The sequence below is a fragment of the Hemitrygon akajei genome, chromosome 11 (genome assembly GCF_048418815.1).
Source record: "Hemitrygon akajei chromosome 11, sHemAka1.3, whole genome shotgun sequence".
NCBI lineage: Eukaryota > Metazoa > Chordata > Chondrichthyes > Myliobatiformes > Dasyatidae > Hemitrygon > Hemitrygon akajei.
In genome coordinates, this window is record NC_133134.1 from 171,137,716 (window position 1) to 171,153,520 (window position 15,805).

General features: G+C 44.3%; 1 protein-coding gene across 6 annotated transcripts in view; it reads left to right on the top strand.

The window, feature by feature from the left end:
* cpne1 (copine I) overlaps positions 1 to 13,902 on the top strand; it is a 75,516-nt gene extending 61,614 nt beyond the window's left edge. For 5 of the 6 annotated variants that reach the window (XM_073062249.1, XM_073062248.1, XM_073062251.1 and 2 more), the window contains 10 exons: positions 361 to 450; positions 1,178 to 1,276; positions 2,818 to 2,904; positions 3,671 to 3,730; positions 5,187 to 5,320; positions 5,420 to 5,474; positions 7,216 to 7,267; positions 7,967 to 8,100; positions 9,174 to 9,410; positions 10,659 to 13,902. In XM_073062249.1, the coding sequence (XP_072918350.1) occupies positions 361 to 450; positions 1,178 to 1,276; positions 2,818 to 2,904; positions 3,671 to 3,730; positions 5,187 to 5,320; positions 5,420 to 5,474; positions 7,216 to 7,267; positions 7,967 to 8,100; positions 9,174 to 9,410; positions 10,659 to 10,772 (1,062 nt within the window). In that variant the 3' untranslated portion in view covers positions 10,773 to 13,902. Of the gene's footprint in view, positions 1 to 360; positions 451 to 1,041; positions 1,138 to 1,177; positions 1,277 to 2,817; positions 2,905 to 3,670; positions 3,731 to 5,186; positions 5,321 to 5,419; positions 5,475 to 7,215; positions 7,268 to 7,966; positions 8,101 to 9,173; positions 9,411 to 10,658 lie in introns of all 6 variants that reach the window. The other variant, XM_073062253.1, reaches the window with a different exon arrangement.
* The last annotated feature ends 1,903 nt before the right edge of the window (positions 13,903 to 15,805 follow it).

The window sequence follows — 15,805 nt, forward strand, 5'->3', positions numbered from 1 at the left end:
AGGGGGTGTTACTAAGTACTGACCATGCAGGGTGCCCAAACTTTTGCTTCGGGAGCTTTTCCTTTTTTGTTATTTTGAAATTGTAAAAGATGGAAATAAAAAAAGTAATCTTGCTTAAAATATTAAAGAGATGTGTCATCTTCAACTTTATGCCTTTTGGAAATCAGGTCATCTTTTACTCACTTAGCTATTCATAGTAACAGAAATTTTGACCAGGGGTGCTCAGACTCGTGCATGCCGCTGTAATTACTCAGTAGTTGAGATGTTTTGGAAGTTAGTTGTGGCTTGTTGCAATAAAGAAAGTGAAAGCCAGTTGTGTTCTAACAATATTCTCTCCCTTTCTCTATTTGCTGCCCACAGGTTATTAAGAACAACCTGAATCCCAACTGGAAGACCTTCTCAGTGTCGTTGCAGAGTCTCTGTAATGGTGATATGCAGAAGCCCATTAAGGTAAAGTTTTTGTATCTTTATTGCTGTATGTGTTGCTGCTGCAAAGTTTCCAGCCCTCCTTTTCGGAGCTAATCCCTGGAGCAATGCGGGAATTTAAAACGGATCTTTGTGAAGGCTGTGTTGGACAACTGAGCCGAGGGTTTGAAGAGTAGCTTTAGTTTCATGCAAGCATCAAAGCATGTCAAATCAGTGAGGATTGTGCTGGGAGGCCCGCAGGTATCGTCACACTCCTGGTGCCTTCAACTCCCTGACCCTATCCATACATCTTTGTGATGTGGGAGGAAACCGGAACACACCCAGACCAACCCACATGGTCATGGGGAGAACGTACAATCTACAGCCACCTGAGGACCCACTCCTTAGGAGAGCATCGTACTCAACGCAAGTGATTGTCGTTTGTGTACTGCTCTGTACTGCTGCTGTAAAGCAATAAATTCCATAACGTGTCAGTGTTAGTTCTGATACTTTCGGGTGTGCTGACAGAGTTGAAGAGGAGCTGCAAACCCAGGTCAGGCCAAGGATCTTTGTGCCTCCCTGTTGAGCTCTTGGGGTGGATTCAGTGGTTATTCGTTCACTCTGTTTGCTTGTCAGGTGGCTTGTAACGATCAGGATGAGAGCACCGATTCGGATCTGATCGGGGAGGTGATCCTTCCTGTCTGTAAGCTGTTGGAAGCACAGAACCAAGTGGTGAGACTTCCTCTAACTCTCGCTGTTACCTGTCCTGTAGGTCACATGCTTTGACTATGATGGTGATGGTTCTCATGATCTGATAGGACTCTTTGAAACTAACTTCTCTAAACTGCAGCAAGTGGAATCTGGGACCCCGGTGAGCATTTTCATTTGTCACTGAATCTTTACAAATGGAAAACTGCTATTGCTGTTCTGCAGACCCCATAGTGCTGAAGTGTCGTCTATTGATGACTTGTAAACTTGGGCACTGCAGTTCCTGTAAATTGAAAATGATTTGTACAGTGCTTTTATAGTTTTCCCTCTGCTGGATTTCCTCCATCTCCTTTTCCTTGTCCATTTCATTCCTCTTTCCCTGGTATTTTCCTTATTCATTGTGTGTGTGTGTGTCTCTCTCTCTCTCCCCCTCTCTCCCCCACTAAACCCTCCTCTAGGAAAACTGATTCAACCATTCAAAGTCCATTTATTATCAAAGTATGTATTCAGTATGCAACTCTGAGATTCATCTTCCTGCAGGCCATCACGAATGGAACCTGTTCAAAGAAAACATGAAACACCTAACCCGTGAAAAAAGAACGAATTGTGCAAATGACCCAAAAAAAAAAGCAAGGGAATAACACTGAGTGTTAAACATCAAACCGCAGGGTCCTTGAGACAGTCAGTTCAGTTCAATTTAGTGCTTCTGTTTATTAACTGCAGTCTGCATACAAGTGCCCAATCAAAATTGCACAAAATAACAATAAAAAAGAGTAGCCAGAAACACATGTAACATGAACTGCAAAGCCCTCTTAAACACGAGTTCAGGCTATGAGCCACACCGATCAAACCTTGCCCGAGATCCAAGACTCCTGCACCTGAGTCTGGGTTTCTGCTGATGGACACTGCACAGACCTCAGCATCTTTAACAGGTCCTTGCAGGCATTGGGGTCATGGTCAAGGAGGCCAGAACACAAAACAGAGGTCGTAGAGGTGATTGGTTTTGTGTGCTTGACTAATAAGCACCATTATGTCACAGCCTCTGTCTACTCAGAATCTGGCCCCTGCCTGTCGTCATGTGATGCTGTGCAGGAGGAGAGCACTGACAGCTCTTTGAAAAAGCTTCTCTGTTAGTCGCATAATTGCAACCCACCCCCCGCGTTCTCCCACCAACTGTGAAGTCTTTCACATTGAGGTCTGTGCCATTGACCCAGTGATGCACTTTTCCAAGACAGCTGAAAAGTTTCAATTCAAGTATGTGAAAATGTGAATTCTGTTAACCCTGAAGCAAATTGGATTGTCACTCAAAACTCTCCTCCTTCACTAGATGTTTCTGGGGAAGAAAATGAGGCCTCCTTGTCCAAGGCAGAGTTGTGACACAGAATCATGGGCTACAGTTTATCAGGATTGCCAGCTTGTTCATTGATTAATTGACTCAATCAGCAGCAAAATGCTGGGAGTTATTGTCAGTGCTGCCATCCTGCCCAGTTCAGGTTTCACTACAATCACCGGCTCCACACCACATCACAGATTTGGTCAAACACACACAATAGAGCTGAATTCTATTGGAGGTGGAGTTAGAGGGATTGTAAGAAAGCAAACACGTGGAGTTCCTCAATATAGCCAGTCTGTGAGGGAGAGCTGGGATCAAGCTTCCGGTGCTGATTTTAAACATTGCTGAATGCTGTTCTTGTTCTCCTGAAGATTGAGTTTGAATGCATCAACCCAGAGAAGCAAAGGAAGAAGAAAAGCTACAAGAATTCTGGCATTATTCGGGTGCGATCGTGTAAGGTACAAAATTCCATTTCTGCTGTTCCTTGGGGATTTTATCAGTGTCTACTCCCTGGGCTGTTCTTTTAAATTAAAATCCCACTTCCAAACTTTTGTTCACATGGTATGAGCCCATTCCTGTCCTACAGAAGCCCAGGCAGACATTCAGTCCATTGATCATTAAGCAGGAACAGGGAACGTTGTTCTTTTCCATTTCTACAGTTTAATTTTTAAAGCGTAAAAGATTATCTTTATTTGTCACACATACGTTATGGCATACACTGAAACGTGTCATTTGTGTGAACGACCAGCAGAGTCCTAGGATGTGCTGAGGGCAGCCACGAGTGTTGCTACACTTCATGTCCACAGCTTACCAACCCTAACCCATATCGCTTTGCAATTGGGAGGAAGCCCACATTTCACAGGGAGAATGTACAATCTCCTTACAGACAGCAGAAGCAATTGAACCAGGGGTGCTGGTTACACCAGCGGCTACCCTCTGGGCCACCTGATTTGTGCATTTTATTTTGATCTTGTTGCTGTTCATACCTGACTGCCCAGATCTCCCTGCCCCAACCCAACATCAGACTGCCTTGTGCACCCTCCGTGAACCATTCTTAACAGCCTTTGGGTCTCCATCTCCCAGTGTGTGAAAGAAGCCCTATGCAGTGACATTAGTGTGTTAAATTAACCCACCAGAGGGACTTGCTTGTCTCTGCTCTACCCTCGCCCATTGTTTTCTGTTCAGTGATTGTGCTGTTTGTATCTTATTGATTTTATTTTACAGATAGAAACGGATTTCTCTTTCCTCGATTATGTTATGGGAGGATGTCAGATCAATTTCACAGTGAGTACATTTCATTAGTTAGGTACAGATAGGCTACTGCAATCTAGAGGGGTAAAACACACAAACTTTGCAGAAGCAAAGGGGTGGTGGGCATTTCTGTTCCAGACCTACGTAACCAAACCATTGACCATCGCTTCTGCCTCCACACTTCCTCCAGCGGTTTGTGTCTGCCCCAGATTTCACAAAATGTTTCATTCGGTTCATGAGCTGATCAGGAGATGCTGAGTGTTGTTGATCAACCGGACTCGTTTCTCAAAAACATTTAATTTGATTCTGCACAAGGAAGACAGCTCAGCCCTTGTCACCAAACTTCGGCTCAGAATTGTCAATTACTTACTGGTGACCAATTGAAAACCTGTGCATCTTATTTGCATATGTGGGTGACCAGTCGCAATATGTTCTTCAGATATTAATAACTAATACTGCTTAATCCTTTAGTCTGATTGTACCTTGGTTTTAGTGAGAGTTATTGCTTTTGTTTTTTAAGATTAGGATTATCCTTATTTGTCACGTGCATTGAGACACAGTGAAATGTATCATTTGTATCAATGACCAATGCAATCCGGGGTTATGCTGGGGGCAGCCTGCATGTAGCATGCCCACAGCTTACTACCCTAACCCGTACATCTTTAAAATGTGGCAGGAAACCCACAAGCTCACGGGGAGGACGTGCAAACTCCTTATGGAATTGCAGCCTGATGGCTGGCACTGTGAAGTGTTACACTCACTGCTCCACACCCCCTAAGCTACCGAGCAGCCCCCTTCATTGGCGTGTTCATCCTGGTGCTGCTGGTATTCAGTGCTGTATGAAGAGGAGTTAATCTTTAACCCTTGTCATGCTGCAACTTTCGACTGGTCAGTGTAAAACCGTACCACACAGTTGTACTGCCTAATGTGGTGGGTTCAGTTATTGTGTGACTGGCCTACGTGATCAGTCCCAGTACAGTGGCAGACATTGTTGAGAATCCCTACCACCCATTCCATTCCCATCAGGAAGCAGGTACAGATGCATCAGGGCTTGGACTGCCAGACTCGGCAACAGCTTCTTGCCCCTGGCCATGAGACTAATGAATACATGCACTTTGAATATAGTTTAATTCATTGTGGTAATATTTTTACGTGCTGTGTGCGCACCATGGTCCAGAGGAACATTATTTCATTTGGTTGTCTATATGTACACACCTGAACTTGAATGTAAAAAAGAAAGCACCAGGTTCTGGAAATCTGAAATAAAGTTGGGAATGCTCAGGAGGTTAGGCAGCATTTGTGAAGAGAGAAACGGTGTTACATGCCTGAGATGTTGGCCTGCTCTTTTTACAGATAGATGCTGGCTGTTCCCACCATTGTCTGTTCTTATTCACAAAACTGTGTACACAGGCTTCAGGAATTTTTACTATTTGTGAAGGTTCAGTTTTTTCTTTTATTAAATGTTCTTTACAATTTTTACTCCTCTCAGGTTGGGATCGACTTTACTGGCTCCAATGGAGATCCTCGTTCACCGGACTCCCTGCATTATATCAGCCCAAATGGAGTCAATGAATATCTGACTGCTATATGGTCTGTTGGACAGGTCATTCAGGATTATGACACGTAAGATTTCCTCCTCCCAGTGCAGAATTTTATCTGAACTGATGGGTTGAACAGCCTATTTGGATCTGGCTGATTGATGCATTCTCTCTGTCTCCACAGGGATAAGCTGTTCCCTGCATTTGGATTTGGTGCTCAGGTGCCTCCCAACTGGCAGGTAGGTGTGTGTGTGGTGCACAGTGCTGCTGTTACTGTAGAGCCCTTTCTATGCTGTGTTAGAGGATTGGATTGGCCCTCCCGGTGCTCCATTCTGTTCCAGTCTGGTTCTGTTACTTTATTCTCCAATGCAATTCTCAATCACAAAAGAAATTGCATTCGTAACAAAGTCTGTCTGCTGTTATTGATGGGACAGATTTATTGCCAGTCCAGATAACCACATGCTCTAATCCAGTAGCCGCACTTAAATTGGAGATACTTTTTGTGTACTCGTGTATTGTAACCGTGCGCCCCCGGCAGTCTGAAGCTACCTCTCTTAGTTATTCCATTATTGTCCCTTTGTACCATTATGTTGCTTTTAGGATTGGAAAGAATTAGAATTTATTTTATTTCTGACATCCTTCTCACAACATGGAGTAAAAGTCTTTATGTTGCACCTCCCCCACTATGTACAAGCAATAAGGAAGGGAAATGTGGGAGAATATTGCACAGACGCTAAGATTGTATGCTGAATAGTTTTGAATATGTGTATGTACAGTCAGATATGCAATCAGATTAATGTGTATTGATGGCCCGGTGAAAGAAGTTGACCCGGAGCCTGTTGGTTCTGGCCTTAATGCTGCGGTACCATTTCCCAGATGGAAACAGCTGAAACAGGTTGTGATTTTACACTTGTTGCTGTGTTTATAATTCCCACGTACGCCGTTTACAGCAGACTTCGCACGAGCATTAATATCTTGCTGTAATATGAATCTGCAGAGCCTCATATACCCACTGCCCCTATCCAGTCTCTTTCCCTTCCTGTAATGTGTGGCTGTGCACCGCTCAGCTTTCCAAAATCCAAATGTGGTTGTGCCATTTGATTGTACCACCGAGCTGACCGTGCTTTCTTCCGCCTCTGGACAGAGTTGGGTGAGGAAGCCCCTCAATTATTGTAGTACCGAGTAAGTGAGTGGTAACCAAGAAATGTACTCTCACTTCAGACATGAGAGCAGAACCAGGCCATTTGGCCCATCGAGTCTGCTCTGCCATTATTGTCTACAAATGAAAAAGTGTTACATGGTTTATTATTGTAAATCGTTAATAAGGTTTATTTTGGATTAGAAAATGTCACATTCACCCCAATGGCCTACATTAGTAGCTGTTCCCAATGAGCTGAGTTACACAGCTCACCATAACCACGCTGATGTTAAGTACCTGTCTGTACTCCCATTTAATAGCACTTTACAGCTCAGAGCCTTCAGTCCTGATCTCTGGCTCATTTTCTTTGTGGGGGAGTATTTGTTTGAGGCATTACTCAGAGCCTTGCCTCCTTACTGGTCCTTGGGTTGGTCTGCTGGGGTCTGAATCATCAGCCAGTTTCCTGTGGACACAGACAGTAATGTAAAGGAAGATTCCTTACCTCCCTGCCATCGGGAAGGAGGTACAGGAGCATCAGCACAAGAGCTGCCAGACTGGTTAACAGCCTCTTCCCTCAGGCTGTGAGACTAATGAATACCCTGCCACCACCAAGGTCTCGTCACCAGGACAGTGAGCTGCTGACTGTTTACATGTGCTGCATGCTATGTGCACTTTGAATTATATTTTATTAACTTATTTATGGTAGTATTTTGGTTTAAGTGCTGTGTGTGATGTTTTGTGGGTGCACCGTGCTCCAGAGAAACGTTGTTTCATTTGGTTGTATACATATACAGTCAGATGGCAATAAACAGAACTTAAATCCCGTTTTCTTTTTTCCTCAGGTGTCCCACGAGTTCCCCTTAAATTTTAACCCCGACAATCCATACTGCCAAGGTAGGAGCATTGTCTGTCAATCTGTCGCCACAGAACGAGGGCAGTGGGTGAATGTTTTCAAAGTAATACACCCAAAATGCTGGAGAAACTCGGCAGGCCAGGCAGCATCTATGGAAAAGAGTACAGTCGGCATTTTGGTCCGTCAATCTGTCGCCACAGAGGGAGGGCACTGGGTAATGTCATCTGTACTCTTTTCCATAGATGCTGCCTGGCCTGCTGAGTTCCTCCAGTATTCTGTGTGTGTTACTTGGATATACAGTCTTGTTTGTGAATGTTTTTCATCCTGGTTAATGAAAATTGGAAAACTGCAGATGCTGAAATCTGAAGCGCGAGGCCATGGGTTAAGGATGAAAGATGAAATATTTAAGGGGAACCTGAAGGGGAGCTACTTCACTCGGAGGGTGGTGAGAGTCCGGAAGGAGCTGTCAACAGAAGTGGTGGATGCAGGTTTGATTTCAACATGTCAGAAGTTTGGATAAGTACATGGATGGGAGGGGAGTGTAAAACTGCTCCAGGTGGCCGTGGATGGGTCTCGGCAGAATAACTGTTTGCCACAGGGATCTGTCTCTGTGCTGCAGTGACTCTGGGCAAATCGTTGACTGTTGTGCCCATTGTTGGAGTGAATTCAGACCCAGCTTTTGTATTTTCTGTCCACTGTTCGGTGATTTTGGATGGGTTAACAATGCTCTCTCACAACAGGTGTGCAAGGTATCATCGACGCATATCGCAATGCGCTTGTCAACGTTCGACTCTACGGGCCAACCAACTTCTCGCCCATAATAACACACGTGTCCCGTTTTGCATCCACCGCGGCCCAGCAACAGGTGGCAGGGGTGAGTGTGATCCACATTGTGGGCCGTTGGCAAGGGGAACGGGCAGGAGCTCCCTTCACAGCCTGCCAGCTTCACCCAGTCCTGTGCCCGCTGTAGGGATATGCAGTTAATGCCTGCATGTGCTTGCCACAATTCAGATCTACGTTTAAAGTTTGGCTGGTAGGGTGGGTTTCGTGTGGGACAGATTAGAGGGAGTGATTTGGGAACCTGGGGTTTAATGTCACACTGGGATAAGGGCTGGATGTTGAGAATGTCAGTGCTGGAGAACAGAGGGATTTGCTGCCTCAAAGAATCTAAGAGGAGAGGGGAGTGGACAATAGGAGGAGGGGACCCAGGGGGAAGTAGTAGGCAGGTGAGAAGAGGTAAATGGTCAGAGTGATGAATGTGGGGGGGGGGGGGCGGGGGTGGTTGAATTTGTTCACCAGAGAGAGAAATCGATACACCATCAGGTTGGAGGGTGTACGGGGGTTGCTCCTCCACACTGAGGGTGGCCTCGTCTTGGCACAAGAGGAAGCCATAGATCAACCTGTCAGAATGGGAATCAGAATTAAAATGTTTGGCCACCAAGAAGTCTCACTTGTGGCATAAGGTGCAGAGGTGTTTGACAAATCGCCACACTTGTTTTAACTAAACTCCATCTGCCATTATCTTCCATTTCTCCACTCAGATTATGCACCCTTGTGTTAGTCATTTCCAGCCTGGGAAAAAGTCTGGATGTCCACTTAATCTAGGCCTTTTATCATCTTGTAAATCTCTACCAAATTTCCTGTCATCTCCTTCACTCCAGAGAGAAAAGCCCTAGCTCGCTCAGCTGTTACTCATAAGACATGCTCTCTAATCTAGGTAGCATCCTCACTGCTCCCTTCTCTGAAGCTCCCACGATCAGCACTAAACACAACATTCCAAATGTAGTCTCATCAGGATTTTATACAGCTGCAACATTAAAGCCAGTGAATCTATTTTTATGGTATTGTTAGAAAATGCTGGATGAGTTGCAGACTGCTTTCTGTGGGTGATTCATGCTGCAGTTTTCGTGACACGGAGTTTACATTCTCTGCTTTCTTCATCTCCAGCAATATTATGTCCTGTTGATCATCACTGACGGAGAGATAACAGACCTGGACCAGACCAGGAATGCCATTGTGGAAGCCTCCAAGCTGCCCATGTCCATCATCATCGTGGGTGTCGGGAGTGCAGATTTCAAGGCCATGGAGTTTCTTGATGGGGATGATGGCGTCCTGAAGTCACTCTCAGGAGAGCCCGTAGCCCGAGACATTGTGCAATTTGTTCCATTCAGACAGTTTCAGAATGTAAGTGCAACATAGTCCCCAGACCATCCTCCCTCAGCACAATAAAGTAATCTAATAGCTGAACCCAGTCTCCTGCCAGCTCTGACCCAGCTCCTATTTCTGGGTCAGAAGCCGTTGGGGTTCCAGTCTCACTCCAAGCACTGAAACTTGAACATTCAGCTGACACGCACCTTCATGCATGAATCCATGAACATTCAGCTTGTTACATGAATACATTGAAGGGAGGCCCCTTGTCAGCTGGCTGTGAAAGGTCTCAAAGTCCTGTCAATACTGTGGGGTTGCAGAAGAGCTGGATCAATGGTGCAGCAGCCTGATAACTCCAGTCACTTGGGTTCAATCCGGACCTCAGCTGCTGTCTTTGTGGAGTCTGCACTTCTCCCTTGGACCCCGTGGATTTCCCAGAAGTGCTTCAGCTAACTCCCACAGGCCACTACAATGGTTGCTAGGTTAATTGGCCACTGTAGATTGCCGATGTAAGTGGTAGAATCTATGGAGAGTTATGGGTATGTGGGGGCGGGGGAAGATGGGGGTCAGGTTACAGGGAAAAGTGTGAGCCAGGCAAAGACTTGGCAGGGTGAAATGCCTCTCTATGTGCCACATTGATCTGGTTATATTGATCCAGAAGTTCTTCAGAAGTCAAGAATGAGACTTCAGATTTGGTGGTTACAGCCATTTTATTAAGTGTTACAGAAACACAGAACGAAACAAAAGAAAAAAGACAAAGAAATTACGGTTTCTCAGACAAGAGATAACAACGTTCCAATGATCACTATTAACCAATAAAACAGCCAGATTGAAGTGGTGTAAAATCTGCAGAAAAACTGAGAATCTAGAAAATACCTGAGCAACCTCACACAATGCTGGAGGAACTCAGCAGGCCAGGCAGCATCTTTGGAAAAGAGTACAGTCGATGTTTCGGGCCAAGACCCTTCAACAGGACGTGCTGAAAGGTCTCGGCCCGAAACATCAACTGTACTCTTTTCCAAAGATGCTGCCTGGCTTGCTGAGTTTCTTCAACATTGTGTGTGTTGCTCTGGATTTCCAGCCTCTGGAGATTTTCTCTTGTTTCTGATTAGAAAATATCTGAATCAGCTATACTGCAATTACATACATAGGAAAGTTAAACTGTAAGGAAGATGGTAGAAAAATAACTATTCTACACAATAATCCAACAGCTGTGGAGAAGCTTGGTGAGGATATACAGTTGTTTCAGTTGGTGGTAATTCTGATTTGTTTTTCTCATTCCAGACTCCAAAGGAAGCTCTAGCACAAACTGTTCTGGCTGAAGTGCCGAAGCAGTTGGTATCTTACTACAAGATGAGAAACCTGCCACCAGTGAATGCTCCGAACCCACCCCAGTAGTGGAGAAATGCGTGGCACTCAGCGTACGCTGATTGTACCTGGGTCTGTCAGGATTCCTCAGTGACCACGGAAGCCTCCCTCCTGGTGACTGTACTTACATAGAATCAGCATTGCCAACACCCACCGATTCTGCAGGACATGGGGGATTTGTGATCCGTTTTAAAGCATCGTCTCAGCTGATAGCTTATCCCTATGCAGGGGAAGCAAATCAAATTGCAATGCTTGCATTCTTATGACAGACTGTCCTGGAGTACTTGTGAGTGTTGGCAATGTTGCCTTGTAACTGACCTGATGTGTACTGAGTTTGCAGTCAAAACCTTTTACTGACTGGTCCCTGGGGATGTTGGGGAGAGGTGTTTGGAGATGGGATTTGTAGATCTGAATGTACTGCTTGCTGGTTTGGATGGGATATTGGTGTGTTCCCCAACCTGGTCATTCCTCAATCTTCAGCTGCGGGCTGGTATTCCTGGCTTCATCAGTGTCCAGATTCATTAACCAGGGTGGTTCAGGTTTAACCCAGACCAGGCAGGTTAGTATCAAATGACTAGAAGCTCTGTCCACTGCTGGTTATTGTGATCTACATCAAGTACCCTGATCTTCAACCTCTCAACAAGACTAATCTGAACACATGCTGCCTGACTTCCCGAGTTCCATTTTGTGGATATTGATAAAGAAACCAGTATTGGAAGCTTCAACATCCACAACACAGCATTCTTTATTTCTGACTCACAGTACAGCACACACTGGCTAACCCCAGTAGCATTGCAATTATAAAACTAGGCTGACTCTGCTTGCTGTGTTGCTGCGGGAAGGGTGAATAGTTAACACTACCCATCCTCAGTGACTGACCCCAGGGACAGGTCAGGACCGTTGCAGGTCCCTGTACGGGGCTAAATTAGCTACTGTACAGAACATGAAGATAATTCAGATTATTGTCACGGCTGTGTAGTAATGTGGGGTTGTCACTGTACAAGGGATTGGCTCACTGTTTAATAATGCTCTTCAGTGTTGCACACCTCAATCCAAAGCTTTCTATGCACTTTATATGACTGTGCCTAACAAGCTGTGTGTATAACCATGACTAATATGCTATATATATATATATATATATATATATATATATATATATATATGTATATATATATATATGTGTGTGTGTGTATATATATATATATATATATATATACACACACACACACACACACAGCATATTGCCATGGCATCACAGTTAGAATGCTTTTCTTTTTACTGTAAGCCATAAGTGATTGCTTAAGCTATACTAACTTGGGTTTAATATTTAACTTGCTGATACTGTATTGACTGTTGGCACTGGGTGTTATTTATGCTGCACTTTCTGAATTCTCTCTTCTCAGCCCAGCAGACAATAGTGAAGTGTCCATGCTGGTCAGGTAAAGGGTGTCTTGTAGCACAAGTGGGTCTCAGACTGCCTGCTGATATTTTGATTTTGTTTTATACTTCATGGAACATTAAAATGCAAGGCCATTTTCTACTAAGAGGTGAAAACAGCAGAGATGGGATGTTCCCAAAGTGAAAAGCCCCTGACGTAGTTGTCTTGTTTGAGTGTTTCCTATAGACACAGCCCTGTGATGTGTGCAGCATCATCCTCCAATAACTAATGAACTGCTTGTGGGATCAGTCCTCAAAATGAACTGTTAAAGTTTGTAATCATCAGCTTGTTCCTCTTTCCCCATCTTGTTCCTTCCTGTACATGAGCCCAGTATTATTTATACAGGTCATTGTAAATTGCCCTGTGATTAGGCTAGGGTTAAAACGTTGGGTTGCTGGGCAGTGCCGCGTGTTTAGCTGGAAGGGCCTGTTCCGCACTCTCCGAAATAAAATAAATAAGTAACCCTCTGCAGTGATTGGTGGGAACATGTTCAACTGATGGTCTGCAGGTCAGTAACCAGTAATTTCAATGATTCCACTTTCCCCAGGGCTAATCTGGTCAGTTCAACCACGACCTCTGTTGTCACATTGTAATGAAAACAGGATCAAAGATCAATGCAAAGTTCATAGTGAAAGGCTAATCAAAAGGTCTCTTGTCACCAGTGTCTAGTGTTGCTGTAGATCTAAGCACTCGTTCCTGTCAAAAACTGGCAGACGTCAGTCTTCCAAAGTACACAAGACACAGCGTCACAGTTAAGGAGAGGTCGTGCAGATTAGTCTTTCTGAAAAATAGTTCTAAAGCACTACAGGACTGAAGAAGCCCTTCTGCCCATCAACATGTTTACGAAATCTTCACTTTCACAAGAAGTGTAGTAGCTATAGAGTTAGCAATCTTAGGGTGGATTTAAGTATAAAATGTTTTGTATTAACTTAAAATATCTTGAAGTGATGTTTGTCATGAGCAATCTGATACCAGAGTTCATAGATGAGGGATTGATTGGTGCTTCGAATTTCTGCTGAACCTCTGCTTTCTGATGTCTGCCAATGTTCCATTAACAGGAATTTTGGCTGGGGTCTACTGTTAGGTGGGACCTAATGCTCTATTGGCTAGCGTTTAATCTCTTCCTGTGCTGGTGGCTGGTTTCCTCCTACGAGATTTGACAGTTTATGGATCTCTGTCCTGTCCCTCACAGTGAGAAATTGTTCAGTGTGTCCCGTTACTGGCAGGCAGCCAGGGCAGGGTGGGGAGCCCCACTCATCCCAGCCATAATCAGACGCAGACCATGCTGGTGACAGTGTTTTGCCCTCTGCCTGACTGCACAGTTACGTCACCGGGGCTGCACTGCTGGGGGTCAGCATATCACCTGGAGTCTGTGTCACCCAGGCACCCGCTGGTGTCTAGTATTGTGCCAAACTTGTTTTAATCCACTTCTGATTTCCTTTGAAAGCTGAAGCCCATCATTTTACTTTCTAAATTCATTCCTAAAATTACAGTGCCTCATGTCCTCCTGGATTGTGAATGTCAGTTTAATAAAAAATGCATCTGGGAATTAGATAATTCTTCCATCCACCTCTTCCCACCCTCTCTCCCATTTAGAGACAGAATGTCTCATTGAGACCAAATATTGTCAAAATAGAATCTCTTTAGTAGAAAATGACCCAGAAATACAACTTTTTTTTACTACGATTGTGGGTTTTGAAAAAATAAATCGTGTTTTATGTGTGTGTGTTTAGTGTCTACATTGAATTCAGTGATTGGAACAGTTATTTACCACAGTGTACATTTGATCCATATCATCTGAGAACAGATCCTTCAGCCCACCTGCTCTGTGCTAACAACATAATGTGCCAAACTTAGACCAATCTAAGTGTTCCCTCCTCTGTAGCCTCCATTTTTCTATCATCCGTTTGCCTATCTAATGGTCCTAATGTGTGTGTCTGGAAGTTCTCTGCCTGGACCACATAGCTGTCGGACAATTTCTCAGACCCACATCAGTTAATCTTAATGTCACAATTCCTAAAGGAAAACACAGGTAAAATAAAGTCTTTAATAATTTCACTCAGGTGTGCTAGGTGACAGCATAGAAGCTGGCCCTTCAGCTCATCTTTGCCCATGTTTAGCTGATATCCCTCTAAAATTTCCCATCCATGTATCTATCCAAACATCTATTAAATGCTGTCATTGTATCTGCCTCACCATTTCTTCTGACAGCTCATTCTGTACACACACCACCCTCTGGGTGAAGAAGTTGCCCTTCAAGTTCCTATTAAACATTATTCCCTCTCATCTTAAGCCTGTGCCTTCTAGTTTTAGACCCGTGTATCTCTAGGTAAAAAGACAAAGTGAACCTTATCTATGCCCCTCAGTTTCTGACATTCCAAGGAATAAAGACCTAGCCTTCCCAATCTCACTCCATAACTCAGGCCCTTGAGTCCTGATAACGCTCTCTGGTTCTGTCACATTTTGGTACAGAGGCTCCAATAGTCAGGATGGGAAGAGGCTTGTGGACTCAACCAGCTCCATCATAGGCACAACCCTCCCCACTCTTAATATTTTCAAGAGGTGACGCCTCAATAAAGGCTGTCCATCATTAAAGACCCTCATCATCCAGGACATGCCCTCTTCCTCTTGTTACCATCCAGGAAAGAGGTACAGGAGACTCAACATTTTAAGAACAGCTTCTCCATCAGATTTCAGAACAGTCCATGAAAACTACCTCATTATCTTATTTGCACTATTAACTTATTTTGCGAAACAACACAAGATCACAAGACAAAGGAGCAGAAGTAGGCCATTCGGCCCATCGAGTCTGCTCCGCCTGTCCACCACGAGCTAAACTATTCTCCCATCTAGTTCCAATTTCTGGCTTTTTCCCCATATCCCTTGATACCCTGACTAATTAGATACCAATCAATCTCTTCCTTAAACACCCTCAATAATTGGGCCTCCACAGCTGTATGTGGCAACGAATTCCATAAATCCATGACCCTCTGGCTAAAAAAATTTCTCCTCAACTCTGTTTTAAATGGGTACCCTCTAATTCTAAGACTGTGACCTCTTTTCCTGGACTCGCCCACCAACAGAAACAGCCTTTCCACATTTACTCTGTCCAACCCTTTCAACATTCGAAATGTTTCTAAGAGATCCCCTCTCATTCTTCTATACTCTAATGAATACAATCCAAGAGCCGACAAATGCTCTTCATATGTTAGTCCCTGCATTCCAGGAATCATCCTAGTGAATCTTCTCTGAACTCTCTCCAACATCAGCACATCCTTTCTAAGATAGGGGGCCCAAAACTGCACACACTATTCCAGATGGGGTCTCACCAGTGCCTCATAGAGCCTCATCAACACCTCCTTACTCTTACACAATATTCCTCTTGAAATGAATGCCAACATAGCATTCGCTTTCCTTACTGCCGATCCAACCTGGTGGTTAACCTTTAGGGTATCCTGCACTATGACCCCCAAGTCCCTTTGCACTTCTGATTTTTGAATTTTCTCCCCATCTAAATAATAATGTGCCTGATTGTTCCTTCCAAAATGTACAACTGTACATTTCTCAACATTGTATCTCATCTGCCATTTCTTTGCCCACTCTCCTAAACTGACCAAGTCTCTCT